Here is a 24,735-nt window from a genome sequence, read left to right as displayed (position 1 = left end):
CAGGTGCATGTTCATTAATTGTTTATGGTTCATTGAACAAGCATGGAAAACATTGTTTAAATCCTTTACAATAAAGATCTGTAAAGTTATTTGGATTTTTAGAAAATTATCTTTAAAAACAGTGTCCTGAAAAAGGGACATTTCTGTTTTTTGATGAGTTTATTAACTACAGAGCATACATCAGAAAATGGAGAACACAGCGTCCAGGGCATGTAGTTACAGATTTTTTATTTTATTTTATATAGTAAATGCATTTTGCAATTACTGTCAAAAAATAATAGTTATCACAACTTACAGCAGTACTGTGAACATGCTGTATACTGTAAGTACTGCAAGTAATACAATATTGAATGTCTGTATATTCAGCAATTGCATACTGTAAAAATACAGTTGTCAAACTGCAAAAGCCCAAAGAACCAAGAAAACCACATTACAGTACACTCACTCAAAAATGTTGTGCAACTGCAATATCAAAGTCAATGAGAGATTCATTCTGCCTCAGCGTCATGTTTTCACATCATTAGAAATAAGTGTGAACAATTTTGAGTCATTGTGTGTAAATGATGACAACTGTGTTGTAGTTGTGATTAACTTTCACTGCCCGTGTTTACCATTTTGCAACACAAGCGCATCACAATCCAAAACAGGGACGTAACCAATACCATTGAGGGGGACAAGTCCCCCCAATAATCAGATATGGTCAGATTGCCCTAAATATGTCATGTACAGTATGAGATTCGTATGTCATTCATAACTGTGAATGTGAAAACATTAATGGAGCAGTTTTCAGCATATCAGGCCTAAGACAAAGAGCAAATGTGTGTAGCCTATATAAAGGAATTGAATAAATGTGGTTATCTGGCAAGCTTTTGAAGTAGCTTTTTAGAAAATTAGCTTGACACTGTCTAAGAAAATGCTTTATAAAACACAAAGTAGAGCATTATCACCCACAGTTTAGAACTAGAAAATTAGACATGTGATTCCATTTCATTTCAAGGACAGTGCCACATATTTTTAATGCAAATATTTTCTAAATAATTTATGTCTGTAAATTAATTCTGAATTTTGTACAGCATCTCCTAAGAGTCTTCTTTTAAAAGAGACCATTTTATTTTGAGTATGTCCTTATCAGGTGTGTGCTAAAAAAATAAGCCACCAGTTAAAGGAGTAGCTCACCTAAAAATTGAGAAAAACAAAATTTACTCACTCATTTACACACACTTATGTTGTTCAAAACCAATATGCTGTTATTTTTTCTTGGAACATAAAAATAGATATTTTAAGCAGCTCTATTCCATAGATGTCACATTTATGTGTTTTGTTTATGTTTTGTGTTCATGTCTTTTATTTTGAAAGTTTAGTTCCTGTTCCTGTTCGTGTCATGTGGTTTCCTGGTCATGTGATGTCCTGTTTCCCTCCATGTCCATGTGTCTTGTTTTCATTGGTTTATTGTCTTGTTCACTCATTATCAGTCTTGTCATGTCATTGGTTCATGCTTTAGTATCTAGTTTTCTTGTTATTAGTTCAGTCTCATCATTGGTTGTTTATGTCATGTGTTACCCATGTCCTTGTATTTAAACTTGTCAAGTCTGTTTTGTATTTACGTTTTTGGTTTTCACTCTTCATGTAAATAAACATTGCACTTGGGTTCTTCACATCATCATCATCATCATCATCATCATCATCATCATCATCATCATCTGCCTGTCAGGTATTCTGTAACGTATGCTGGCAATGACGGGCAGATGATGATGATGTGAAGAACCCAAGTGCAGTGTTTATTTACATGAAGAGTTTGCGCCACCTTCTGCCCTGGATCCTGAGTCTACTCCATGCCATGTCACAGCCACGCCTCGTCCTGCTCCATGCCATGTCACAGCCACATCCGAGTCTGCTCCATGCCATGTCACAGGCAAGCCTCTGCTCCACGAGCCAGCGCCCGCGCCCGCGCCTGCCAGGGCCGCATGATCCCACGCCTGCCACAGTCGCATGAGCCAGCACCCACGCCTGACATGGCCGCACGAGCCAGCGCCCATGGCCGCACAAGCCAATGCCCCCGCCTGCCACGACCAACGAGCCAGCGTCGCAAGCCTCAGCGGCCTTGTTATGCCATGCTGCCATTCCTACCTCATCATGCCATGTTGCCACGTCTAGTGGCCCTGCCTTGGTCCTCCAAGCTTCCGGCTCCACCCTGGCCCTTCGAGCCTTTGGCTACTCTCCGGGTTACCAGTTCTCCAGTTTCGCCTCTCACGGCTCCACCTTCCATGGCTCCATGCCCTGCTTTCGCCAGGCCATGCTCCACGCCCTGTCTCGCTAGGCCACGCCCCACACCCTATATCACCAGGCCACGCCTCAAGGACCCCCCCCCCCAGCTCCCTATTGAACTACATGTGTTTTTGTTTGGCCGTCGGGAGCCGCCCTTATGGGGGGGGGGGGGGGCGGGGTGTGGGTATGTCACATTTATGTGTTTTGTTCATGTCTTATTTTGAAAGTTTAGTTCCTGTTCATGTCATGTGGTTTCCTGGTCATGTGATGTCCTGTTTCCCTCCATGTTCATGTGTCTTGTTTTCATTGGTTTATTGTCTTGTTAAATCATATCAGTCATGTCATTGGTTCATGTTTTAGTATCTAGTTATCTTGTTATTAGTTCAGTCACGTCATTGGTTGTTTGTCATGTGGTTACCCATGTCCTTGTATTTAAACCCTCATGTATTTAAACCCCATGGTCCTTTGTCAGGTATTGTTAATGTATCGTTGTTTGGTGTAATGTTGTTTAAGCTAGTCAAGTCGTTTATGTTTGTTTTGTATTCACGTTTTTGGATTTCACTTCATGTAAATAAACACTGCACTTGGGTTCTTCACATCACTATCGTCTGCCTGTCATTGCCAGCATACGTTACAAAATAACAGTTTATATTAAGCAGGAGCTGTCAAGCTTCAAAAAGAGCAAATACTGTAAACCACTATTAAAGGTTCAGTATAAAGACATCATAAGAGTTGTCCATATGACTTGTGCACTTTATTCCAAGCTTTCTGGGGCCATAAAACAGCTATGTGTTGTATGGACTACCTTTATATTATTATTATAATATTTGTTTCTCTCTCTTTGGACCTTGACAGCAGTGGTCAATGTGAACTGTTTTTGTATGGAAAAGAGCAGCTTTAGGATTCTTGAAGAAAATATTGTGTTAAGATTCTACTGGGGGGAAAAACAAAATGAGGGACAACTTGAGGGCAGTACATAATTTTGAGTATTTTCTTTTTGCTAACCAGCTGATAGAGTCAAAAGACAGAAAAGATGACTGAAACAGGCAAATTGCTAGCAATGCAGTCACAGTGTTTTTCTTTTACTGTGTGAACTTAACATGTATCTTTTAATACCAAAAATTATAACATTTTGGGCCTTTATCACATTTAAAGCCTTTATTCAGAAACTTATTGCATTCAGCACCTTTACTATTTTAAAGAACCAAAGAGGACCATTATATTTGTGACCTAAACACACGCTCGATGTGAACGGCTCCTTATGCTTCCCCCCGCAAGTGCAACATCACTAACCTTGAATTTGGTAAATTGCGTCAACATATAGACACTTCTGTATTCTGAGAGCTGGATGATACAGGATGTCTTTCAAACTCCACTTTGGTCAAAGGTGGTGATGGACGACTTGATCCTCTGTGCGAGGAGGTCATTTGACGCAGCGAGGAACGCATTCTGAACATCCTGACTGTGGCTCAAAACCAAGCAAGCTGCCTACCTAGACATTATTCCAAATCAGCTGACTGACTGGTGTCCAAAAAAGCCATCAATACAGGCAACTTTGACACACCTCTGATGTATGCACACAGGTAAATCATAAATTATATAACCAAACAAACATCCATTGATGGTGAGTTCCACACGGTTTATTGCATTATTGTCAAGAAATGTATATTAATTATCACAATTAATCAGTTATGATGGGAAAATATTTTACAATATCATATAGGCTATGTAACTCAAGGAGAAATGTGTAATCTCTATAAAGTGCGAAAACCACGTCTTAAATCTTCTGCCCTTTAAATTATGTAACATTCAAAACTTTAAATTCACTATTCAAGTGTCTAAATGTATAGATTATAGCATGCAATATTCAAGTAAAATCCAGTTTACAGCTGTTTAGACCATCTTATTTTGCAATAAAGGTTCAGCTATGTTAAAGCAGCCATAGAATGACCATTATATGTAGTAAGACAATGTGCAAATAAAACTAATATTTAGTTTCAGTGTTATTAAATTCAGCTTAAAGGAATAGTTCACCCATAAATGAAAATTCTCTCATTTACTCACCCTCATGCCATCCCAAATGTGTGACTGTCTTTCTTCTGCTGAACACAAATTAAGATTTTTAGAAGAATATCTCAGCTCTGTAAGTGCACACAATGCAAGTGAATGGTGGCCAGAACTTTGAATCTCCAAAAATCATATAAAGTCAGCAAAGTAAGTCATAAGACTCAAGTGGTTAAATTAATGTACTTTGAAGTGATATGATAAGTGTGGGTGGGAAACAGATCAATATTTAAGTCCTTTTTTTTACTATTCATTTGTGTTCTGCAGAAGAAAGAAAGTCATACATGGGGGTGAGAAAATGATGAGAGAATTTTCATTTTTGGGTGAACTATTCCTTTAAGTTGTGCTATGTGGAATGCTAACATTTACTCTGAAATATATTGCATCATTTCACTAAACATTGTGCATATAATTTCAAAGTGTTTACATTTTAGATGTTCTCTTTCCCACAACTCTTAAATTCCAAAAGAACCATAAAATTTAAAAAAGGAAGCATATTTTGTGGAAGCTATAGAGAATATTGCCCCTGCCACAGAGAATATTGTTACTTGTCTACATGCCATCTGTTTGATGTCTCAAGATGAAGCCAAGTGTGACAGTTAAGGAAGACAAATAAATATATAAATATAAGAACAGGGATTACTTAACAACACAAATAAATAATTTCTGGTGCAAATCTAAACTTTTATTCAGCTATAAGTGATTATGACACCAATTGACACAAAACAGTACATGTATTGTTATCTTCTGTCCTGTTCTATATGTTTGAATGTGATTTATTATAATTGGCAACATGGAAATTTTATTAAAACTTAAAATATACAATATTGTGCATTGATAGCGAGACATACATCATATATGATCATTTCTAAGTACTATTTTAATATTTGACAGCAAAGCATCAAAAACTCCTGCCCTTGAATGCCTCAAGGTTAAAAGCAGTGTCCAAGAATCTCTTTAGTTCAGTCAGATGAGTGAACTTGTTGCCTGTGGCAGGGGCTGCAGCAGGGTCACGGCCAACATACCTAAAAGCGAGTGTGAACGTTTACATTTGAAACGTATACATTTGTTTTGTTACACCATATCTATCCCTGAATCATGACACTCACCATATTGGATTCTTGTTAGACAGCACTGTGTGGAAGCGTGGTCTGACATAGTCATAGTAGCCCATGTTCTTATGCTCTTCTTGACACCATATGAGTTCAGCGTTGCTATACTTCTTAAGCTCTGCCTTGATGAGGTCAAAAGGGAATGGCGATATCTAAGAGGTGAAAAAATTATTTGTTTTTGAAAATGTTAAAAGAAATAGTTCTCTCATGTTGTTTTAACCCCATAAGACTTTTTCTATTGTGGAACACAAAAGGAGATGTTTAGTAGAATGTTCAAGCTACTCTTTGCCATATTCACTTACATTTGACAGTGAAAGGGGATTGAAGAAAGAATGGGCTTGTAATGACATACTGTATGGTGGAAAGCACCACTATACTCATAATCAAAAAGGAATGACAATAACCTGTTCCAATCTGACAATCGCAACATCCTCCTCCAAGTTCAGCTGTTTTCTCTCTTTTGCCAGCTCATAGTAGACTTTGCCAGTGCAGAAGATGACCCTTTTGACTTTTCCTGGATGTTTAGATGCAGGACCATCATCTGGAAATATCCTTTGGAATTTTGTTCCTGCAATATAGATAAATTAGTCCACAAAAGCTGTACAGAGTTTAAAGTAAAAGTTCACCCAAAAATTATATTCTCTCATAATTTACTCACACTCATGCCATCCCAAACTCGTATTACTTTCTTTCTTCTGCGGAACACAAATAAATATATTTTGATTGAGATTTGATTTGAAGTCAATGGGGACCAACACTTCCAAGCTCCTAAAAGGACATAAAGGCAAAGGTAATCCATACGACTTGAGTGGTTTAATCCATGTCTTCTGAAATTATACGATCAGTTTTGGCTGAGAAAAAAAATGTAACTCCTTTTTCATTATAACTCTTGCCATCTGCAGTCTCCATATCTCCATCAAAATATCTTCGTTTGAGTTCCGCAGAAGAAAGAAAGTCATATGAGTTTGAGACGGCTTAAGTAGGGGCGCCCGCAGAACTTGATCTCATAGTAGTACGCACAATAAACGGAATAAACGGTTGTTGGCGCAAGCCACCAACAACAATGCTAAATCAAGACTGAGATTCATCATAACGATAATTAACCAACACCGTACATGGTGTCAACAACTTGAGTGCTGTTTGCAGTATTTTACATTGGAAAAAAAATAAAAACCTTGTGCTTCACAATCATCTACTTTGGGCATTCCACCACTAATTCTCAAAATATAGCCTCCCTTTATGAAAATAAATTATAGTCCTACCTATTTGAAACTCATTCTGCAACTGCCTGTGACGTCAAACTCGTTTAGAACAGCCTCGGCATCTACCGGAATATCGTAATGGATGTTCATCAGGGCAGGTCAACTCAGTCTTTTGTTAGTCATTGTATTCCTGAGATAAGACTTCAGGCGACGTAAACAGCTGAATGAGGGCTCCGCAGTTGCGGTGGATACAGGCATGGTTACGCTGACCAAACTCAATATCACATATTATGTTGGCTGCCAATTTGATGCAGGAAAACTTACGTGACATTACATGCCCACGCAATGACTTTTAGGTTGTTAAGTGGCGTACTATGAATCTCTATGCACCATTACAGGGGTACTTTTTGTTCTGTTTGTTAATCAGTGTGATTGTAATACTTTGTTAATTTTATGTGACATTTTAAATGGGGGGGGGGGGGACTTTACAAACGCCACTGAATGTACACACAGTACATACGGGTGTACGGCTGTGGGCGCCACTGGGATTAAGGATAATTAAATAATGAGAGAATTATAATTTTGGGTGAACTATTCCTTTAAGGTCATTATAGTGATAAAATGATTTGTACCATGATTTTGTACCTGTGTTCAACTCATCAAAACTGGAGCGGGCCTCTGGCAGCCTCAGTAAAGACTTTGGTGTGAAAATGATCAACTGGATATGGATAAGATAAGAACATGTGGTTAGTCAAATTAAAACAGTGTATTTAATAGTTGAATGTAGGACAACATTTAACTTGGGAAACTTTCAAACAGTCTAAGGGGATACAAAAGATAGTAATAAAAAAACAGCAGTGAATCTAAGCAAAACAATAAATTAAGAGCACTTTCCTACAAAACAAACAATATCATCCCCAGACGCTCAGTTTAATTTGCTCAAGAAGAGATTTTCTCATGCACCACAAACCTCTGCATTTATCTACAAGAGGGAATCATTTTAGACAATTAAAGTGGCTCAGAACCAAAAGAGCGTAGGGAGATACTTCAAACATTCCATCAAACCTCAGTTGTGTTTTAAGTTTATAAAATCCATCAGAACTGCCACCAAGCACTTTGCTGTTTACCACATCAGCTGTGTTATTAATCTCATACCTCACAGGTCTAAATTTAGAAGTAGACTTAATACCATAAAGCAGCACCATGTACTAGAACTCATAATCCATAAAATTACAAATTAATAATTATTTAATATAATATATTTAATATAATAAAGTGCAGAATCTTAAATATTTCTTATTCGTTTTAATACATAATGTTTCTTTGTTTTACATTTTCTTAAATCCTAAACCTTTTTGATCATTTTCATGTTTAAATTAGATTCTAAGTTTTTTTTCAATGTGTTTTCAGACTTCTGGACCCCAATGTACATTATATCATGAGTCATGTATATTATAAATGTCAAATACACATCGAAGCAAAAAGTTTTGTCTTACTGGCTTCCTGAAAGGTAACAAAATTTGCCTTCTTAACACATGAAAGTAGCTGGCAGGTGTCGAGCAATTGACCACAATCCAGTTACAGTCATAGAGCTGTTGGACCTCAAAGTCTCTGGTGAATTCCTGAAATTAGGTAAATAAAACATACTGTAGCTCATTAAAATGATCTATTAATATCGTGTAAAAAAATCCCACAATGTGCTAAAAAAAAAATATTGCAAAAGTGTACACAACAGTCATTTGCACATTTGTAAAATCTGTATAATTATATTTAAGTAGATGCCAATTCTATCACTTGCATACAATTTTACATATTGTAATTTAAATTTACATTTAACAGCCACTTTTTCCAAAGTGACTTACAAATGAGGAACATAGCAAGCAATTTGTCATATAAAAGTCAACATTATCTGCAGTATCGCACTGCCAAGTTCTCAAAGTAGCTGAAGAAGTATTGAAGCTAGCGCAGAAGAAAAAGACAGACAAGGAAAGGTTTTTGTTTATTGATAATAAAATGTTTTAGTAAAATAATTAATAAAATGTATTAATTTATATAATAATTAATTTGATATTAGTATAACAGATTACAAGATATCACAACGATATTGCTGCTTAAGATTTCCACATTTAGAAAGACATTCTCAACAGGAAAGGATATTAATGAATTTATATAACTTTGGTTCATTTGGTTTAATCAATACCCTGTTTAATGATTGCTTTTTGTAAAAACTGATGATCAGGGTTGTAGTTAGTACCATTCATGTGTTTAACCCTAACGCCCTGCCTTTGGGACTGAAATACTGCTAGACTAAAAAGAAAGGCAGTGTTAACAAGGGCTTTATTATAGGGATAGTTCAATCAAACATGAACATTCTGTCATTATTTACAAACTCCCATGTTGTTTCAAACCCATGTGACTTTCTTTCATGAAAAAAAAAGCATTGAAAATGAATGGTGACTGAGACTAACATACTCAAAGAAAGAAAGCTATATGGGTTTGGAACAACATGAGGGTGAGAAAATGATGACATAATTTTCATGTTTGGGTGAACTATTCCTTATAGCCTCAACCAAATTGGAAATTACTAAGTTCTAGTGAAGTGTGCACATTTTAATCTCATGTGCCATCAACATGAGGCATTGCAGGAAAGGCCACTCACCGGATAGCGATCAGGGTCATCATTGCTCATCTGCAGGAAGCGCTCAGGCCGTGCTGACGAGTGCTCAGGACCCTGCTCATTAGTACAAACACACAAGCGCTAACGACATGAGGTCTATCAAACGGCACACTAATCTTAAGAAATACAGCCTCATTTATTGGCTCAGATGAAACTAGAGTCATCATTACTGATCCTAGTACAACTTTTTTAGCCTTTAAATTATATGAAAGGTTTAAAAAAAACAAAAAACAAAACAAAAAACAAGGTCACAGCATTTACCCTGAGTTTTATCCCAGAAGGAAATTAGTTGGGTGGTCAATAATACTCTTATGATCTATATAACTGACTCGTAACTGTAGCTTTGATATGGCTTACTGGGGCAAAGGCAGAAATAAATTAACTATTGTAAGTGATTAAATAATACATCTTATTTATGCTGCTGTCTTGTGTAATTTCAACTACATACGCAAGTGAAGCTTTCATAAGAGCTTTAGTTCTAATCAAGTTATATATATACAGTTGTCTATGTACTGAAATGTACTGAAATCTGTTTACCAACAGATAAGTTGTTCTTGTAATTTTATGCTATTTCTTCCAGGATAAAAAAACTAAATATGCCTAAATATACTGCCTATATAATAATACTATGTAATTGCATGTGTCAATATTATCATAAGTGCACATTATACTTTAGGACATTTATTTTCAGTATGTTAAGAATAAGGTGGCATGCCATCACCATAACAACTCACCATTCCCTCCATTCCATGGGGCAACAGTAAAACAATGCCATTGTGGCGGACCCACTTTGCCTGGCCTGCAGAGATGAACTGGTCTATGATGCACTGGGCTGTGTTGTGGAAGTCACCAAACTGAGCCTCCCAGCACACCAGGGCATTCGGACTAGCCATGGCAAAACCAAGCTCAAAACCTAATCCACATAAACATGTCAGTATACTCTAAAAAATAAATAAAACTCAACTGTCTAAAGAATTGTGAATATGAATCTTGAAAAAATTTATTCATGTGTAGTGGTATATTGAGAGCTTTATAAAACAGCTTGTTCTGCACAGGCTGCTCATTTCTGGATGTTATTTTACAGATATCATAAACAGGGAATAACCTGGTTATTTGACATTTCTGCACATTCTGATTGGTAACTAGATTTAAAATGAGCACAGGTGGTTCTTACCCAAAACTCCATACTCAGACAGTGAGCTGTTGCACACTGTGTAGAGAGCCTGGTTCTGCCACAGATGGTTCATTGGAACACAGAAGCGCTTATCGACTTCCTGATCATGCAACACATGGTGACGGTGACTGAAAATGCCACAAATCATATAAAGCACTAGTCAGGAAAAAAAAAAAACAACTGTCAGGGTTCTCACACCTTTGATGAATTTCCAGTAATTTTTTTTCAATAAATTTCTAATTATTTTTCCACTCGTTACACGTTACAATAAGGTTCCACAAGTTAACGTTAGTTAATGTATTAGGTATCAATAAATTAATGATATTTTTCACACAGCATTTATTAATCTTGGTTAATGTTAATTTATGGAAATACAATTGTTCATGTAAGTTAATAATATATTAAGTAATGTTAATGTTAACTACTTATTAAAAAAAAAATATTAGTATATGTTAAAAATTCACATACACCAAGATGTTAAAAGATTGTTAGCAAATATAGTTAGCAAATGCACATTTTTGGTAAAGTACCAAAACATTTTATAGAGATTCTCACAAAGAGCAATTTCTGTCCTATTAAATATTTTAAAGCTGAGTATACCTAGAAAATGCTATATTCACAATAAACGACTTCCAAGATATTATGAATTTCTACCACTTTTCCAGGCCAGGAAATAACTGCTGTAAAACTCCCTGATATTTCCAGGTTTTTCATGACCATGGGAACCCTTATACTATCTTCATTAGCACATCTTTAACACTTTATTAACGAGCACAGCTTTATTGCCTGATTTTCTACAACCTTTGTTTTGCAAGATTCCTAAAAATGTGTGGGGACCTCTACCACAAAACAGTAAAGAACAGAACAAAAATGTCATTTATTTCAAGTAAAATACAAGTTCAATACTCAATTGACAGCATTTTTGGGATAATGTTGTTTACCACAAAAAAATAAAAATAATAATAATTTAAAAAAATTACTGATCCCTCATTTATTTAAATAAATAAAAAATCGAGGTTACATTAAGGCACTTTTCAATAGAAGTAAATGAAGTCAGTCCATAATAAACATCACTGTTTCAAAAGTATAGCCACAAAACGTAAACAGTATATGTGTTAACATGATTTTAGCATTTAATAAAATCACTTATTAACATTATCAGTTGAAAGTTATATTCAATATTACAATTTAGTTGTCATGACGACCTACCAGTATACACTGTAATCTGGTAAACACTGTAACGTCGGTAAAAGGTAAATCCCTGATTATATCACACTTCAATCATTTTAACACAAACACTGTTTACATCTTGTGGCTATACTTTTGAAACAGTGTGTATTTTTCAGGATGCTTATGGACTGGCCCCATTCACTTCCATTTTAAGTGCACTTTTTTTATATATATTTTTTATAAATAAGGAGAGAGAAGTTAATTACAGAACAAGTAAACAAGGTAATCAACATTATGCCAGAAATGCAATAGAGCGTAAGTTGTATTGAACCTGGAACATTCCTTTAAGTAATGAATGAACAGTGGCAGTTAAAGGGCAATGTCATTTTAAGGAATCTTTTCTTAAGCCTGCTGTTGTGTTAAACCTCAGAAGAGAGGCACTCTAACTTTTTATTTCCTATCTGTGTGAGAGGCCATGTGCGGCAGTGGAAAGGAAGTGCTGGGATTTCAGACAGGAGATGTGATATGTTTTGCTGGGTTACTCTGATGCGATGTTCAGTCCAGTCATCAATTCCAGTGCGATTAGACAATCCCTAAGTCCCTTAAATATCACAGTAATGATGTCCTGTGCAGGCCATCTCCAATTCCAATGTGTACATAAGCACTGCATAACAATTAAATACCATAGCTTGCATTTGAGAAATGTATGCTTCTCTGTTACATAATATTGTGAAATGGAGAATTTAACCATAAGCAATGTGTTAAAGCTAATTGGGATCTGTTAGCTATGCTCATTTAATCACAATTGTAAATCAAAGGTGACTCTTTGAGCTAAAGTGCCCTGTACCTGTGGGGCAGCCCAGGAAACACCCAGGAGTCTTGGGAGCTAACAGTTTAATCCGTGCAGCAGTTCTGTGTTGGTTTCATCAATCAAGGGATCAAAGCATAGTATTCAGTGCATTCCCAAACACAGTAGACTGAATCAATTACTCATAGCCATTAACTCCCTAAGTAACAATCAGAACTAACAGACTGGAGCACACCAATATGTTCATTCCTCGAGCTTTGGCATGAGATGGGGAGAAATAAAGATAGCACCGAATACATCCACAAGCTGACAATCTACTTCAATAAATAGGCTCATAGCACACAAAAGCTATTTTGCTGACTTCTTTTCACTCACATTTTAGCTTCAATATGTTCTATAAAAACCTCATTGTTTTCTAAGCTAATCATAAAACCATCCAGTGGAGCCCACTGAGGGAAAATCTAGATGTCAAAATAGTAAATAATACTGCAGAGGGAGAATGCTGATGTCTCATAGCTTCACGGAGATGTGTACAATTTCAAATAAACAAACCAGGCTGCCAAAATTCCTTGCGCAAAACAGAAAAGAACAGATGTGGGAGTATGTGTCTGTACTGCTGCGGAGTGGCATTAAACGGGTTTTCTTCCGAAGCAGTACTGTGACGGCATCATGTGGGTATCCTTCTCTCCCTTTTTCCAGTGGACACTGTCTGTGTGCGACAAGCTGACGTCATCTGTCAATGAACTGACATTTTATGCTTTTAATAGAGCCATAAGGCAGAAAATATAAACGTGGTTATTTTCAACAACTGAAATCTAGAATGCACTACAGTTACAGATTGTAAAGTGCTCTCATATTACTATCTTTTGTTCCATCATATGGGTTTGGAACAACAAGAGTGCGAGAGAATGATGACAGAATTTTGGGTAAACTATCCCTTGCAATTTTTAAAAGTGGTGCCAAGTTGCAACCTGCTGTGGTACAGTAATTTCATTGCACTTTTTTGTCCACTTAGAATTTAATAACAAATTAAATTACAGTGCTGTGGAAAAGTTTTTGCCCCATCCTGATTTCTTCTGTTTTTGTGCATATCTCATACTAAATTGTTTCAAATATTCAAACAAAATCTAACATAAAACAAAGGCAATCTGGGTAAACACAAAATACAGTTTTTAAATGATAATGTTATTTATTGAAGCAAAAAAGTTATCCAATACCAACTAGGCCTGTGTGAAAAAGTATTTGCCCTTACTTACTAAATCCCCAAATCTATGAAACTGAATTCATAATGGGGTTCAGCTGGACTAGACACACCCAGGCCTGATCAATCAAATCAACACCTAAATAGAACTTTTTCAGCAGCATGAAGTTGGCTAAAAGGTCTCACCCAGTAGCACACTCTACCAAGGTCGAAAGAAATTCCAAAAATGATGAGGAAAAAGGTGATTGAAATACATCAGTCTGGGAAGGGTTACAAAGCTATTTCAAAGGCTCTGGGACTCCAAAGAACTACAGTGAGAGCCATTATCCGAATGGAGAAAACTTGGCACAATAGTGAACCTTCCCAGAAGTGGCCCACCTTCCAAAATTCTTCCAAGAGCACAGCAACAACTCATCCAGAAAGTAACAAAAAAGCCAAGTACAACATCCAAGGAACTGCAGGCCTCTCTCGGATCAATAAAGGTCACTGTTCATGACTCCACTATCAGAAAGACACTGACCAAAAATGCCATCCATGGAAGAGTGGGTTCTGTGAGTTGAATATAGTGATATAGTGATATATATGAGTATAATATGGGTGATATAGGTGTTGGATAACTTTTTTGCTTCAGTAAAATAAAATATATATTTGAAAACTGTTTTTGTGTTTACTGAGGTTGGCTTTTGTTTTATTTTATATCTCGTTGAAGATCTAAAACAATTTAGCATGAAAAATATACAAAAACAGAAGAGATCAGGAAGGGGGCAAATCATTTTTCACAGCACTGTAAATAGAAATGGCAGAAATTATTGTGTCAAGTTAAATGGATGGCAAACAAGAAGTTATCCTTTTTACAGTGACATCATAAATTAGACAGAAGGAGTGTCTAGTTTCCATGGATATGGATTGACTGTCTTACCTAAATGTTCCTCTTTCCACATCTTGTCCACTGAGTCTCACGTGAATACCATCCTTCAGCAAAGAGCCAAAGGCCATGTACTCTGCCAAGGCCCAGTCCACTGTGCGTTTTGCAACCATATCAGCTCGACCACGAAGGATACGTGACAAGCCTGAAACATTAAGATACACTATGTATAGAAAGATATAAAGTCACCACAACCACAAATCTTTTTTGTGTGACACTATAAATACAGTAACTATACTATATATAACTATAATAACTATACTATAGTGTACTTAAAATATACTTTACTAAAATAAAAGTAATTGTAATGAGTCTTGTTCCACTTTTACTACACACAAAATCACTAAAACATTCTTAATAATTTATAATTGTACTGTACAGTATATATTATATATTTATTTCCTTTTTAGCAAAGACTGGTCATTGTGTGCATGTGATAACAAGAGTTCTACAAATGTTGAATGCATGGAAAGTTGGCAAGATTGAAACAAAGTTCTATTTTTATTTACTGTATATTCCTTGTGGAATTTAAGGAACCAAACTGCCATGCTTTTGAGTCCATTCACAATAACGTGTTCTGGGAGTTTTATCAAATCTATTCAAAATGTAATTTATATTGGCGAGAGGCCCATAACCTTAAGCAATATCCGTGTCAGCATCAGCTGAAAATATAATTTTTCCTACTCTGACATATTAAAACATACAAGGCTTAAAGCTGTAGTTCAACAAGGAATATTCTATCATAATCTACTCAACCTCATGTTGGTCCAAATCTGTATGAGTTTGTTTATTGAGGGTGAGAAGTTTAATTTCTGGGTGAACTATAGCTGTAACTATAACCTTCTTTATATCATAGTTGATTGTACAGTAAGTGTTGAGTATTGAGAATGATATTTCAGCTGATGCTAAAATATGTTGTGCAGCTAAAATATGTAAATTCACTCATATTTAATTCAATAACTCTACATACACCTACCTTGCACATACATTACCACTTGCACATGTACATATGCCATTCTGTTATATGTCCTATTATTTGTATGTCTATTTATACTCTTACCTTGTTTTATATTCTGTGTCTCACTGTAATGTTCTGTGTGCACTTATTTCTCCTATCACCAAAAATAAATAAAAAAATTCCATGTGTACTTGAGAACATTTGGCAATAAAGCTTATTCTGATTCTGAAATACTTACAGAGGTCCTGGCTTAGGTAGACAAGATTTCTATCACTAAATTTTTTTTAATTTTAATATGAAATGCAGGCTGGGGGCCTGGGTAGCTCAGCAAGTTACCACCCCTGGAGTCGTGAGTTCAAATCCAGGGTGTGCAGAGTGACTCCAGCCAGGTCTCCTAAGCAACCAAATTGGCCCGGTTGCTAGGGAGGGAAGAGAGTCACATGGGGTAACCTCCTCATGGTCACGATTAGGGGTTCTTGCTCTCAATGGGGAGCACTGCAAGTTGTGTGTGGATCGCGAAGAGTAGCATGAGCCTCCACATACTGTGAGTCTCCGTGGTGTCATGCACAGCGAGCCACATGATAAGATGCACGGATTGACTGTCTCAGAAGCGGAGGCAACTGAGACTTGTCCTCCACCACCCGGATTGAGGTGATTAACTGCGCCACCACAAGGACCTACTAAGTAGTGGGAATTGGCCAGTCCAAATTGGGAAAAAAGGGGTTAAAATTTTTTTTTTTTTTTTTTTAAATAAGTAATGCAGCTAATCTTTGGGAAATTTGCAGAACACTACGAATGGCAGTCCTATTATACCTAACTTCATAGATATCATTTTCAGCTTCAAGATTACAATATGTGATACCATAATGTGTGAAATGATGCATTCCACTGTCAATGTTTATGAGGAGGGGGGGGGGGGTGTGGCATCAGATTAGCTTGCTGAGAGCTTGCCAATCATGAAGTCAACTCCTCAATTAGTTCTGGCAGGTTTTTCTTACAAATTTTCCCACTGGACTGAAGCACCGCACTGTGGTGGGGAAACGCTTTTGCCGGTGGGCTTGTTTGATGCTCTGAGGTAGTTGTGCTTAGAGGCAAGCAATAAAGAGTTTCGCTGGAGGGCTATGGTGGTTAGGGCGATTTAGCAGAATTTAAGGCTGCCAGATTGGAGTCGGCTCCTTAAGTGCAATGGTCCCTTAGTGCTACTCCATCAGCGCCCTGGTCAATAGCTCCCCTGTGTCCGCTGTTCAGTGAGAGAAAATGATGACCCGTGTGGAGCAATGAGACAATCTAATATCACAGAAATGTATCATCTTTCAGGGTTTTGCTGATGTTCCACACCATTACCACCATCATCCTGCAATGCTTTGATGTCAGTTTCCAGTGTTTTTTCCCTAGTGGTCAAAGCTCACAGTATTTAACATATAATCTGCAGTTGATGAATTGGTGTATATTTAGGAGTGTTGGATCTGGAGGGGCACTGCCTATAGACTCCAATTTGTTATAGTTTTAAACACTTGATATTATTTCAAACATGTAAAGCTTTTCAGGTAATGTCAAACAGGTCACGTCTGATGCACAAAATTTGTGGGCCGAATAAAAATGAATGAAAGTGAATGAGAGCGTGCTCAGAGGAATACTGACAGATTATTATTTTATGTATGTACACTCCAATGCAAGGTTTACATTGTTTATACATTTTATACATTTTCATTTCTAATCATAACTTGATGTTAAATTGTTGATGTTACAGTTTTCTTCTCAGAGAAGAGCAAATACTCTACTACAGACCTCTGACCTTGATATCAATAATTTTTTTATGATGTGAGTTAGAATATGTGTCAGCGCAACCTAATTAATATTCATGAGAATGTATATTGTGTTCTGGGAGGAGCCTTTGGGACTCCACAACAATGATTAAATCTACTGTAGGAGTGTAAGGAGCTTCATTTGTTGTTGATGTAGCACCTAAAAGCATTTCTAATGAATTATTAATGTGGCATTTAACTGATGATTCTATCCAAATGGGGATAGCCCCCCTGGAGCAACCTGGAAATTAGTGCCTTTCTCAAGGGTAAAAGGCTAATAGTTCAGGGATCAGCTCTTTCAGAGTTTGAACCTTACATTTAGTTACCAGCCCAGAGATTAAAAAAAAAAAAAAAAAAAACTGGGCTACATCACCCCCAATTATAAAGATTATCCTTTTAAATTTGGGATTGTCTGGAAATTTTTTAAAACTGACATTAGATGACCTCTGAAATAATTCACATGCCACAATACTTGAAACTCACCACTATGAATGGCAAAATCCTTTAGAGGGACTGAACTGGCTACCTCACCAATGTGCTTGAGCACCTCTTCATTTAGTCCAGTGGGAGGGCAGCTCATGCTCTTTGGCTCTCCATCTGGTGTGAAGAAGTCTTGAACACAAAACAGGGATATCATTATTGCTACTTAATAGAGTGCAAATATACTTTATATTTTATCGAGAGCCTGGCATCCAGGGTCTAAAATTAACTTTTTGCCATCATGCCTGCTAATAACGAATGAACTGTATTTTGAAATTGTATTTTCAGTATTTATTTTTTAATAAAAAATATATGGATGTTCAACTTTCAGCACTGTGGATTTCTAGAAAGTAAAATCTCATTAAAAGATTTTTTACATTTAATTTCTGTTTCATTTCCACCACATCTCAAATTCTGTACTGTGTTTAATAGATTTCTGTGGTGGAAATAACGGTGATGGAAATTACATTTGTAACGTTTTTTAAATAAAATGGTAGACTCCTTTGCATTGCTAAGGTTAATTTCATAGTTAACATTTGATGTATCCTAAATACAGAATTTTCTTTTTTTTTTTTTTTTTTTTTTTTTGCATAATTTGGCATAATTACAGCTTGATTGGAAATGATGCCAATAAAAATATTCTGCTTGCAATTAATATTTACCTTGAAGTTTATTTGTTTTCTTCAAACATCACTTGTCTCATATTTCATCTCAAGCATGCTCTTTACTGACACTATTGTTGACTTGGTTAACAAGTACACTAACTTTTGAAAAAACTTTGGGACAGTCGAAATTTTTGAAAATGTATATAAATAATTTTTACAAAATAAATGTTGACATTGTTTATGTTATTTACTCTTTCTTTAGATTACCACAGTTTCAAACTTGTAATAATTTGTATTTTTAAATTCTAGATTTTCAAAGTTTAATATTGAAAGTCTGGGACAAGGCTAAAACAGTCAAATCTATAAATGAAAGGCATTTGGAAAGTTCTAAAACTAAATGATGAAGGTCTGGGGAAAAGTCAGTTTAATGTGACCTTCACAAAACAAATAGAAATAAAGCTTATGCTTAAGATTTAAGCATTTCAATTTAATAACAAAATTGAATTGTGTAATTTTTAACTAAATTAAAATATAAAACTTTAAAATATTTAGGTTTATTATTTTGTTAAAGATTACTCAATTGTAATGTCATTTTAATTAAATTAATGGAATTACAAAATTTGATTGAATTTTGTTATTTAATTGAAATAAGTAAATCTTTAAAAAATAATAATAATAATAATCACTGTATATAAAACTGCACCTGTCACAAAAACATGAAGGCACATTGTGATTTTGTTTTAAATATTTTTGTTTTGGTGGCTTAATGCAAGAAATTTTCCGCACATGTGTCCGCACATGGAAATCAGGAGAAAAAAAAAATCTTTAGATATACTAGTTGAACTTCTAATGGTGCATTTTCCACTGAGGTAATAGTTGCTAGAAGATGCACAAGTCGCAATGTATTTGTGTGTTTTTGATTTGAATCGCTCATGTTTTATTTACTCGCTAAAGCCCATTTTTACACATTTAGTGCTTGGTTTTCGTTAATTTTAGACCCTGCTGCCACCTACAAAAGGAGATGTGAAGCAGAATGTTTGCCTCAGTCACCATTCACTTTTATTGCATCTTTTTTCATACAATGAAAGTGAATTGTGATTGAGGCTAACATTTTGAGATCCACAGAAGACAGAAAATGATACTGGTTATGGAACAACATGAGAGTATGTAAATAAGGACAGAGGTTTCATTTTTGGGTGAACTATCACATTAATTACCTGGCCATGGTGAGTCAAGCCAGTGGCGGATGTGTAGGATCTTCTCATCCTTTGAGCTGGTGTATGCCTCCTCACAGATCTTGTCATATTTAGCAACTTCCTCCTGAAAACAATTCATAGCATAGCGATAGCCCACTTCCATCCACCATCTTCATCAAAAACTCAGATATATGACACTTTTGTGAAACATTAATTAATTATTCATTCCACCTATGTGCTACGCTGTTAAGAAAACAGCGAGATTCAAGTCCCAGTTTATTTTCAGAGTGAATCAGAACCCAGGAGGTTTGTCAGTGAGTGAAGAGTGACAGGGATGCAGTTGTAAATAAAACAAGCTGTCACTGGGCAAAACTAGGTGTCAGCTAGCCGCACTGGAGGGATGGTTTGGTTGGAGGATTGTGGTTTGTACAGTGACGCAAATCTGAGTGTGGTTAGGGGGGCTGGAGTGGGTAGCTCTGAGCCCAGGGAATGAGATCCTGAGTCAGTGGGTAAAGTATGAAATGTGTCATCACCAGAGCAAAAAAGACAAAAGGCACTTTCACACATATGTACATTTAGCAGCATTTTTCAACATTCAAAAGGACCTGTTGTTGAAATCAGCTCCGGCAATTTGCCATCTTAAGAAGCTGTAACACTGCAGGAAAACTGATGCTACTGATGCTATGCGTGAACAAAGGCATAAGATTATCGTTTTGAACACATACAAGGTTAGGACGGCTCTGATATATGAAGTCTGCTGTCAAAGAGTTTGAGCCAATTGCAAAATTCTTAAGGAGCTGATCAATTAGCCATTTAGTTAGTTAGGCGCAGTACTCAAAATCACGATTATTTACGTGGTGGAAAGAAATGTTGTCAAATCGAATACTGACAATTCAAAGACGAAAATCTTTCACATGTGTGACCAACAAATGTGGTACATTTATCGGAAAAAGTTTATCTGGCAATTTTACTGCAATTTAATGGGTTTCATGTGTGAAAGTGGCTGAAAATCTGAACACAACCTCCATTAAGTTTGAGGAAACGATATACAAACTCTATAGAAAACACATCACTTCTTATAGCCCTGGAAAACAACAGTTGTGGAAAGGATGGTTTAGCTTCTGTTAAAGAGATCAATTAGGATGAACTGTGGGAGTAATAACCCCAGGTGGACGTTTCATATTACAAATTAAGGACATATGGACATTTCCATATTACATGATGACACAATAATTCGATTTTCATAGATTGAGACACAAACCTCAAACTCTTGCAGTGTTACCACTCCCTCAGAGATGAGCTTGTCTGCGTACTTCTTCAGCACATGTTCCTGTTTGCGGATCTGCTTGTACATTAGGGGTTGAGTAAACATGGGCTCATCCATCTCATTGTGCCCAAACCGCCGGTAACACACCTACACGATACACCAGCAACATCAATACACACAATATACAGAAGCCACAAAAAGTATTTGGAAAGTTATTGTCAACTTTTTCACATTTAAATATGTGTGAATTTTATAGCATTAGATGAGATATCAAACCAAGTGTCATCTGCAAACAAATAATGCTAGCTACATTTTCATAGAGCCACTTTTCAGTTACTTTTAACCAGCTGGAAATTGGAACAATGGTAATATGGGAACAACAATGTTTTATAAACTGAAGCATACAGTAGCACACTTCTTCTTATATGTTTTGCTTAAAAGTGTACTTGAGATTTTGTTATCTAATGCAATATAATGTACTTTTCTACATTATAGATAGGACTATGTGATTCTGTATTGGAATATACCACTACCATAGTCCTCACTACTAAATGATTGATCTTAATGTTCAGTGATATTACTAGTTATAAGTAGGAAGTGTCTTCACAGTATTTACCAGGTCTATCACCACATCCTTGTTGAATGTATTCCTCCATTCTGCAGCAACCCTGCACACATACATCACAGCCTCTGGATCATCAGCGTTGACATGGAAGATGGGTGCGTTGACTACACGTGCCACGTCTGTTGGGTAGTGAGAGGAACGTGCCATTCGGGGATCTGTAGTGAATCCAATCTGGTAACAGAAGATAACACTCATTAATCTAAAATATACTGAAAGGTTGGGGTTTGAGTGTTTGTGAACAAACACATCCTAATCTCCACTTGCTGAAATTGGTCCTCTGGTTTTAAACAAGTTGATTCTAATAGGAAAAGATAATGGTCGATTTTAACCTGATTATTGACCACAACGTGGATGGTGCCATGGGTGGTATATGAAGGGAGTTCGCTGAGGTGAAAGGTTTCATAGACGACTCCCTGACCCGCGAATGCAGCGTCACCATGCATGAGAATGGACATCACCTGGGAGATACAAATGCAAGTGATATACTTTTTATTGATTCAACACTCAGTATGAATGAGCCTTCATACCACAAATGAAGGATATGGTTATATTTTGCTCATTTTAAAGGGATTATATCATAATGATTCACTTTTTTAAAGGCACAGCTTGCAAACTCCAACTGTTTAACTCTAAGTGTCAGAGAGAAAGAGTGGAAAATGTTACTTTTGTTACATTATAAGTGGACCTTGGGAATTTTTAAAGTGATAAAAAATAATGTACAACATGACCACTTTAAAAGATCATCTGAAGATTCATGTAATTTAGGATACCCTTCTCCCTTCAGTGTCTCCTCTGTAGAACTGCTCTGCCTTGGTCTTGCCCTGAACAACAGGGTCTACTGCCTCTAGGTGAGAGGGGTTAGCCATCAGAGACAGAGTGATATTCTTATCTGTTTCCCTGTTGATCCGTTCATGGTACATCCCCAAATGATATTTCACATCTCCAGAACCCTAGAGTGGAGTAAAGCAAAATAATGAATGCACATCAGAAGTACTATAGGAGGAGTAGAAATATATGATTAAATTTGATATAATGAAATAAATTATGATCAGTTGAAAATACATATTACCTCATCTGCAGCCTCAAGTTTGGAATCAAACTGGCAGAAAATCTGATCCAGATCTTTTCGGACCACATTGGCCAAGACGTTAAGGCGACCCCTGTGTGAATCAGAGGTTGTGTTATTATTGCTCGGTTGGACTCATAAGAGTAGGGTGAGATTGAATGGACTAGGTTTACCTGTGAGGCATGCCCATAATAACACTTTCTATACCAGCTTCACTGGACTTATCAATGATCATCTTCAGGGCAGGGATGAGGACCTCACAGCCTTCCAAACCAAAGCGCTTCTCTGAAGACCATTTGCGAGCAAGAAAGTCCTCAAACCTAAAACAATAATTCAAACTTCACATAATTCTTCCAAAGAGCATTTCTTTTTTAGAAATGAAAGCAAATATGGTCAATTTTTAGCTTTACTTTAAGTAAAAGTTTACCTAAAAATATGAAATCATATTCAATGTTGCTCCAAACCTGTATGACTTGCTCTCTTACGTGTAACACAAAAGGAGAATTTCAAAAGTCTTCATACAGATTTTTGCCATATAATGAAATGTAATAGTGACTATGGACTATTAACCTTCAAAAGGATCAAATAACACCTTAAAACCACTGTCAGAGTAGTTAATATGACTTTTCACTATATTCCAATTCATTTGTCATCCAACCTGTGCAATAGTCACATTATTTGATTTGGGCGCTGGAAACGGGATGTGATCTTTTATTTAGTCCATAAAAGAAAGAAAGTCATATGGGCCACATTAGAGTCAGTAAATAATAACAAAATATTCATTTTTGGGTAAACTACTCCTGTAAGCCCCATTCACACTAATAATTTGCAGTGACAAAGCCACCGGAAATCATTAATTTTCAATGAGAGATGGTGATTTAATGCAACATAAACAGCTACCGTGATGTGGGCATTTTTTAACCAAATTAGGATGGAATTTTGGAGGAGGCCAAAAAAAAAAGAGGTTTTATTAAAATGTAGCCGGTGGGCTGCAAATAACCACACAGGACACAAAACTATTTTGGGGGGGTTTTATCTGATGGCTGTAAAAAAAATAAAAAATAAAATAAAATAAAATAAAATGGGGTTGAGATCCATAACACTCTTTATCTGTTGTCTAATGTCTGTGTTTCTTTGCCCACTCTAACATTTTCTTTTTGTTTTTCTGTTTCAAAAGTGGCTTTTTCTTTGCAATTCTTCCCATAAGGCCTGCACCCCTGAGTCTTCTCTTTACCGTTGTACATGAAACTGGTGTTGAGCAGGTAGAATTCAATGAAGCTGTCAGCTGAGGACATGTGAGGCATCTATTTCTCAAACTAGAGACTCTGATGTACTTATCCTCTTGTTTAGTTGTACCTCTGGCCTTCCACATCTCTTCCTGTCCTTGTTAGAGCCAGTTGTCCTATGTCTTTGAAGACTGTAGTGTACACATTTGTATGAAATCTTGATTGACTGACAAGTTTCTAGAGAAAGCTGTTTCTTTTTTTTACCTAATATTGACCTTAAGACATGGTAGTCTATTGCATACTGTGGCAAATCAAAAACATACACAAAGACAATGTTAAGCTTCATTTACCGAACCAAATAGCTTTCAACTGAGTTTGATATAATGGCAAGTGATTTTCTAGTACCAAATTAGCAATTTAGCATGATTACTCAAGGATAAGGTGCTGGAGTGATGGCTGCTGGAAATGGGGCCTGGCTAGATTTGATCAAAAATTACTTTTTCAAATAGTGATGGTGCTGTTTTTTACATCAGTAATGTCCTGACTATACTTGACTAGACTATAAGAATAATTAAACATTTCAGCAAAATGAAACACAGTAGAATGAAAAATGGTAAAAATGAAAAAACGGAAATTAAATGCAAAGAATGAAATCTGGTACAATAAAATACGGTAGAGGCCTGTCCTCGCATGTGCACAAAACGTGGTCAATCTCCACAAATGCAATCCATATGCATCCCAAAGAATTCTCAAACGATGAACAAAACCCGGAGCTTTCTTGCACAAAGTATGCTCTCACTTCTCTAACAGGAGAGAGTGCCGAAAAACAGGTGGCACAAAACTCTGGTTCTTAAAGGGGCCACGACCAATTTATGACTAGAGTTAAATTACATGAAATTTCTCCACTTG

At 36.3% G+C, this 24,735-nt stretch overlaps 1 protein-coding gene across 4 annotated transcripts in view; it reads right to left on the bottom strand.

Annotated features, from left to right (window-relative positions):
- Positions 1-3,890: 3,890 nt before the first annotated feature.
- Positions 3,891-24,735, bottom strand: part of LOC127414243 (2-oxoglutarate dehydrogenase-like, mitochondrial) — a 32,527-nt gene continuing 11,682 nt past the window's right edge. For 3 of the 4 annotated variants that reach the window (XM_051652127.1, XM_051652128.1, XM_051652129.1), the window contains 17 exons: positions 22,774-22,920; positions 22,604-22,694; positions 22,305-22,484; positions 21,864-21,992; positions 21,526-21,705; positions 20,904-21,056; positions 19,664-19,766; positions 17,845-17,973; positions 14,593-14,743; positions 10,495-10,622; positions 10,055-10,233; positions 9,303-9,374; positions 8,140-8,265; positions 7,289-7,361; positions 5,846-6,009; positions 5,439-5,593; positions 3,891-5,354 (listed from right to left, as the gene is read on the bottom strand). In XM_051652127.1, coding sequence (XP_051508087.1) covers positions 5,231-5,354; positions 5,439-5,593; positions 5,846-6,009; positions 7,289-7,361; positions 8,140-8,265; positions 9,303-9,374; positions 10,055-10,233; positions 10,495-10,622; positions 14,593-14,743; positions 17,845-17,973; positions 19,664-19,766; positions 20,904-21,056; positions 21,526-21,705; positions 21,864-21,992; positions 22,305-22,484; positions 22,604-22,694; positions 22,774-22,920 — 2,284 coding nt within the window. In that variant the 3' untranslated portion in view covers positions 3,891-5,230. Of the gene's footprint in view, positions 5,355-5,438; positions 5,594-5,845; positions 6,010-7,275; positions 7,362-8,139; positions 8,266-9,302; positions 9,375-10,054; positions 10,234-10,494; positions 10,623-14,592; positions 14,744-17,844; positions 17,974-19,663; positions 19,767-20,903; positions 21,057-21,525; positions 21,706-21,863; positions 21,993-22,304; positions 22,485-22,603; positions 22,695-22,773; positions 22,921-24,735 lie in introns of those variants that run through there. The other variant, XR_007892769.1, reaches the window with a different exon arrangement.

The sequence above is a fragment of the Myxocyprinus asiaticus genome, chromosome 23, assembly GCF_019703515.2.
Source record: "Myxocyprinus asiaticus isolate MX2 ecotype Aquarium Trade chromosome 23, UBuf_Myxa_2, whole genome shotgun sequence".
Lineage (NCBI taxonomy): Eukaryota > Metazoa > Chordata > Actinopteri > Cypriniformes > Catostomidae > Myxocyprinus > Myxocyprinus asiaticus.
The sequence above is the reverse complement of the archived record's forward strand: the minus strand, read 5'-3'. Positions and strand labels throughout refer to the sequence as shown.